Raw genomic sequence first — 2742 nt, 5'->3', positions numbered from 1 at the left:
GACGTGTGCTCTTCCGATCTATAATGCCTCAGTCTTCGTTGCAGTAAATGCTTGTAGTATTAAACTGGAATTTATTAGGTGTACATGAAAAACAAGTAGTTTATTTCGATGCTTTATAGTGGAAAAATAAACTAAAGGACTAAACATTAAAAAACGAATCTTGCAGTCACGCTGGCGGTGATAACTGAAGTGTGTCAATAAAGCGATTAATAATTTTTAGACTGATATTTATATAATTTAGACTATTGTTCACCCACATATTTTGTTAATTATATTCAGTATGTCGTTCTAATTTCAGAAACAAATAAAAAACAAAATGCGAAAAAATCGGTGGATTTTTCACGCTACGGATTTTCAAACTTTGATGTATCCTTGCTTCACATTTTGCCGCATTCTTGGAATATTTCCGTACAAGATTAACAATATGATTCTCGAGGCTTCAATATATCTTATCAACCGCAACTATTTGTGCTCTATGCGTTTACCATCTGATATTCTGCTATCAGATCCAGTTTTTTACTAACATCAACTTTGAAAATATATTCAAGTTACTTGAGATTATCTACGGTTTTATATTGACCAGTATCATAGGAATCGCCACGCTCGTCTTAAGTAAGCCGCGAATGCGCTTATTCCAAATTATATTGGAGATCTCTTCGGAACTGTCTCCGGAATCATATCAGAAATTGTCTGGATTAATCCACGCTAAGGACATCTTCGGTTCCTTTTATATGATCGGCGTGGTTTCTATGTTTTCTTACAAGAAACGCCTTGATGTTTTGAATGCAATGTATATAATATATATAAATCTATTAATATTTCATACGGATATGCTGTACATGAACTGCGTTTGTGTGTTAAAGGGTTGTTTCAAGGAAATCAACAACAATCTTTTACACGTGCTCATAGTAAATAATAAACCATGTGTTCTCACGATGTTTTACTACGAGAAGAGAAATCCATTCCTGATAATGAAGCTTAAGGCTCTAATGAAGAAGCATATGGCAATCAGCAACGCAGTACAAATGCTAAATATGACCTTGAGTGTGCAATTTCTTGCTTCGATAGTCATAACCTTTTTTGATGTTAGTCTTAACACGTATTTCTATCTAGTACAATGGCATGGTGAATTGGTCTTCAATTTGGATAAACAAGTTGGCGATATATACTTATTATTTATATTATATTATATTATAAAAATGGCATTTATTGTGTGGGCATGCGAAACCGGCAAGAATCAGGCTCAAGAGATTCACACTACCATTCACTATGTACTTAACAGCATCAGGGATGAGAAAATGAAAAATGAGGTAGTAAAAGTGTTATTTAATTTGTATATTTTTCTTTATAATATGTTGTATATGAGATTGTTGTTTATGCAATACGCATTCTGTGCTATATCATTTTAAACGACATTATTATCACGTCGCGTGATTTGTACGATATTGGACGTATTAAATCTTTACTCCTTCAGATGAGTTACGTCTTTCAGTCTTATATTTAATAATTTTGCGATTAATATTATAGTTGCAGTTATTTTCCTTACAAACACTACACTGCAAAATTACATTTTCCGCCATAGGTTTCAATGTGGATGCAACATTTCTCGCGACGGTAAGTAATCGATATTTTGCTTTAATTAATAAAATGTCTTTTTTTTATTTTGTTCATTTTGCTTTCAGATGGTGGGTACCATTGCCACATATATGCTAATATCGGTACAATTCCTGGTTATATCACATTCTTGCGATGAAAAATCTGCAATCAATAGTACATGAATTATATAATTCTATAAAAAAAAAGATATAGGTAATCGAAAAGAAAATATTTTTTTTATATTTATAAACAATTATTCGTATACATGTATACATATAAGTACATAAAAAATTTTCTTCCGTATATTCCACACATACACGCACGCGCACGCGCGCGCTTATATATATCATTAGAAATCAATAATAAATATTAATATTAATGATTAATAATTAACATAAAAAAAGTATTATCATAAAATTTTAAGTAAATTTTAAATATTTTATGTATTTAAATATATTGAAATGTGAGATAAAATAAATTTCTAAAAAAATATAAGTTTCGATTCATTCATTATTTCAAATACCTGAAGCAATCTAATATAATTCTTTTAAATGTGTCGTTAATTAAAATTTTTTAATATAATGCAATGTATAATTTTCTACATTAAAATAGATTAAGGCAATGTTAGAAGGATGAATTAAGAATAAAGAAGATTCATTCGTATACATTAAACACTTATGTCGACTTTTGTTTTTTTTTTAATTCAATCCGTCACTCTGAAACTATTCGGAATCAGATATATGTTTGTTAGACATTTTCGACTTCGTCCATGTGCTAATACAGTTGTAGCAGTTTTGCCGCTTGGAGCAGAGACATACTGTATTATGTCTGTTTATTTCATTAACTAAAGAAATGTATCATTTTGTTCTAATCTAAATAAATATATAAATTAATTCTAATCAAAATAATAGGTTTGCCATTACAGTACCATATAACTCAATTCATTAGCAACACATTATTTCTTTATCTCTTACTATAGAGACGTATCACCGTTTCTTAAAATACGCGCAGCACAATTTAATGGTATGTTGGACTGTTATAACAATATTATTAAAAATTTAAAAACATCTAATTATTTGGTTTATTAATATATGTTTATTATAATTAAATAGATGAGAACATTTTGTAAATACAAATTATTCTAAA

The 2742-nt window shown here is 29.3% G+C and overlaps 1 protein-coding gene across 1 annotated transcript; it reads left to right on the top strand.

Annotated features, from left to right (window-relative positions):
• The first annotated feature begins 830 nt into the window (after positions 1–830).
• LOC105461589 (putative gustatory receptor 28b) lies at positions 831–1778 on the top strand. Its single transcript, XM_011708090.1, has 3 exons — positions 831–1310; positions 1528–1614; positions 1683–1778. The coding sequence occupies exons 1-3, from the start codon at positions 831–833 to the stop codon at positions 1776–1778; spliced, it is 663 nt and encodes a 220-aa protein (XP_011706392.1).
• Positions 1779–2742: the final 964 nt, after the last annotated feature.

This window comes from Wasmannia auropunctata, unplaced genomic scaffold (assembly GCF_000956235.1).
Source record: "Wasmannia auropunctata unplaced genomic scaffold, wasmannia.A_1.0 LD283463.1, whole genome shotgun sequence".
NCBI lineage: Eukaryota > Metazoa > Arthropoda > Insecta > Hymenoptera > Formicidae > Wasmannia > Wasmannia auropunctata.
This window is presented reverse-complemented; position numbering and strand designations above follow the sequence as displayed.